The 3124-nt window shown below is 60.3% G+C and overlaps 1 protein-coding gene across 1 annotated transcript in view; it reads left to right on the top strand.

Moving 5' to 3' along the window:
• Positions 1–1893: 1893 nt before the first annotated feature.
• Positions 1894–3124, top strand: part of RNF215 (ring finger protein 215) — a 6496-nt gene continuing 5265 nt past the window's right edge. The window contains exon 1 of the mRNA XM_027864532.1: positions 1894–2154. Within this exon, the coding sequence (XP_027720333.1) occupies positions 1894–2154 (261 nt within the window). The remainder of the gene's footprint in view (positions 2155–3124) is intronic.

The raw sequence follows: 3124 nt of genomic DNA, 5'->3' as shown, positions 1-3124 counted from the left end.
ATATTGGAGTGGCTTGCCATTTCCTTCACTACTTCATTTTACAGATGAGGAAACTTGAGGCAAACAGGGTGAAGTGACTTGCCCAGGGTCACACAACTAGTAAGTGTCTGAGGTCACATTTGAACTCAGGAAGATGGGTCTTTTTGATTCCAGGCCCAGCGCTCTGCGTGCTATGGCTCCCCCTAGCTGCCTTGCCTATCACATAGTGGGAACTTAATAAATACTTGTTTGTGGCTTCATTGATTATACTCCAATCCATAGACACTCAATCGAATGTAAGCTCCTGGAGGGCCGGGATTTCTTTCATCTTTGTTTTGGTAACCCTATTGCCTAGCACATAGTAGGAGCTTAATAAATACTTGTTTGTAGCTTGCTTGATTAAACTTCTAACTGTTGCTGCTCAGTCGAATGTAAGCTTCTTGCGGGTGGGGATGGGTTTTCTTCTTCCTTTGTATTCCCAGGGCCTAGCACAATGCCAGGCACACAGTAGGCCCTAAATAAATTCTTACTGATTAACTGACGGCCTTTGAGCTGAGCTTTGAAGAAAGCCAGGGATGCCGGAGGCAGAGAGGAGGAGGGTGGCATTCCCCGGGCCAACGAGATATGTCCATGCTCGGCAGACCTAGGAGCCCTCTATCGATTTCAGCCATGCTTAGTCAGGCCTGCAGCCCGTTGCCATCTGCAGCCAGCTGGACGTCCTACCAGAACATTCTCCAAGGTGAGCCTTCCTTCCCTGGCCTTCCTGACTCCCCATCACTGGCTCTTCCACATTAATTACCTGGGCAGCATCCCAGACTTTTCACTCTCACAACCAATCCGTTACCAAGACCTGGGAATTCTACCCCTTCCTCAAGCCTCCTCCTCTCCATGCCCAGCACCTCCGCTCTGGGTCCAGTCTTCACTGGTTGCCCTCCTGGGCATCTGCAGCAGCCTTCCACCAATGTTCTCTCCTCCCTCCAGCCTCACCTTCACCCCATTGCCAAAATCTTTCTTCTGTGCAGACCTGGTCCTATCTCTCCATAGCTCAAAAAACTTTCAATGGCTCCCTACTGCCCTCCCAGTAAAGTTTAGACTCCTTTGCCCGGCATTCGGGGCTTTTTGCAATCAGGTTGGCCCTACCTCAGCCTTGGTAAACACTTAATAAATTCTAATTGACTGACTCTTTAGCCCTATGTCACATCCTTCCTCTCCAGGGACTCACCATTCCAGCCGGACAGGTCTACTCTCCTTCTTCAAAACATACCCCATGTCCTTCCACCCACGACTTGGCCTTTAGTTATGGTGCTCCCTATGCCTGGAATGGCTTCCCCTCCCCCCCTTCACCTGATGAATTCCTACCCACCTCTTAAAGTATGATTCAAAGGCCAGTTCTAGGAAGCCTTGGCTGCCTGCCTGTCTGTCTGTCTCTTCTCTCTGTCTGTCTCTCTCTGTCTCTGTGTGTATCTCTCTCTCCCCTCCTCTCCTGTCCTCTTCTCTCCTCTCTCTCCCTCCTTCTGTCTCTGTTTCTCTCTCTGTCTCTCTGTGTCTCTCTCTCCCCTTTCTTCCCCTCCCCTCCCCCTCCCCTCCTTTCCCCTCCTCTCTCCCCCTCCTTCTGTCTCTGTTCCCATCTCTGGCTGCTGCCAGGTTTTCGGCATCTCCGACTCCCGGTCTGGGTCTCCCCGCCCCGGCCCCGCCTCCGGCCCCTCCTCCCCGCCCCCGCCCCGCCCCCGCCCCCCCGGCCCTCCGCAGCCTGCAGAGGGCGTCCCCGGGCCGGGCCGGCGCCGGGCCGGTGTTCGTGTCGCTGTCCGGCCGGGCGGGTCCGGAGCTAGGCTTTCGGAGCTCCGGCCGAGTGCCCCCCTCGCGCGCTGCGCCCCGTGCGCTCTCCCCGGCCGCGCCGCCGCGTTCCGTGCGCCCATGGCCGGCCCCGCTCTCCTGCGGCCCGGGCCGCCCCCGCCGCCGCCGCTGCTGCTGCTGCTGGCCGCGCTGCTGCCCCTCGGCCTTGGCCTGGGCCTGGGCAGCCCCGGGTGCGGGGCGCGAGTGGATGTGCGGCTGCGGCGGCCGCAGGCCAGCTACACTCTGCAGGGCGCCCTGCTGGGCGGGCCCCCGCGCATCGCGCCGCCGCCGCCCGGAGCCGGAGCCGGAGCCGGAGCCGGACTGCAGGGCCGCCTGGTGCTGGTGAGCGAGCTGGGCGCCCCAAGCCCCTCCTGGCACCACCACCCCCCCCCCGCCACCGGGGGACCCGAAGCCTCCGGGGCAGAGAGGAGTGATGGGGCCAGACCTCCCCTCCCATCCGGGGAGCCCCTGCCCCCTGATGGGCCCCATCCTGACCCCTTCTTGGGACAGTTACCCAAAGGGGGTGGAGAGGGGCAGCCCATCCTCCCCTGCCCCAAGGCCTGCCAGGTGGTACCTAAGCCTGGCCCAGGGAGCCGCGAGCCCAGGGACCCCAAAGCCCCTCTCCCTAACCCTAAGTGGAGCCCTCTACCCCAAGCCCCTGAAGCCCAGACTTCTCCAGGCACTTGCGCTGCCCTGCCAAGCCCAGCCAGGAACTCCCACCCTGAGCCCTAGGGCCCCAGACCTGTGTGAGTGCGGGTCAAAGGGCCATGACTCCTACCCCACTCCTAATGGGTACCTGCTGGGGCCAGGGATCACTCCTTTCAGCTCCAAGGCCCCACCCACATTTCTCAAGCCCAAGGAGCTAGGAATTCCCTGGACCAATTGTCCGGGCTGGGACCGGACCTAACTGAGCCCTGACCAACATCTACCAGAGTGAGCCCGGCCCAGGGGACCATGACCTCCCTAAACCGTCCTCCTACCCCACTCCACTGGGACCTACCCCAAGGCTGGCTAGGGACTCTCTATCCTAAGCCCCAGGGGTCACAGACCTGCCAAAACCATTCACTCCCCACGCCTTGGTCAGGAACCCCCACCTGACCCTAGGCCAGGGATAGGTCCCCCCACCCCAGCCAAATATCCCCCACTGCCATCAGTGTACCCCCTTTTATGGATGAGTAAATGGAGGCCCCAGGTGGCAGGGGCAGGCTTTGAACCCAGGCCTTCTATAATCTAGGGCTCATTTCACTGGCCCCTGCCCCTGATCTCAAACAGCTGCCAGCCTAGACCCAGGTACCCCTGCCCTGGCCCCTGC

The sequence above is a fragment of the Vombatus ursinus genome, unplaced genomic scaffold (assembly GCF_900497805.2).
Source record: "Vombatus ursinus unplaced genomic scaffold, bare-nosed wombat genome assembly UNPS02001287.1, whole genome shotgun sequence".
NCBI lineage: Eukaryota > Metazoa > Chordata > Mammalia > Diprotodontia > Vombatidae > Vombatus > Vombatus ursinus.
Note: the sequence above shows the minus strand (reverse complement) of the source record. Positions and strands in the feature narration are given on the sequence as shown.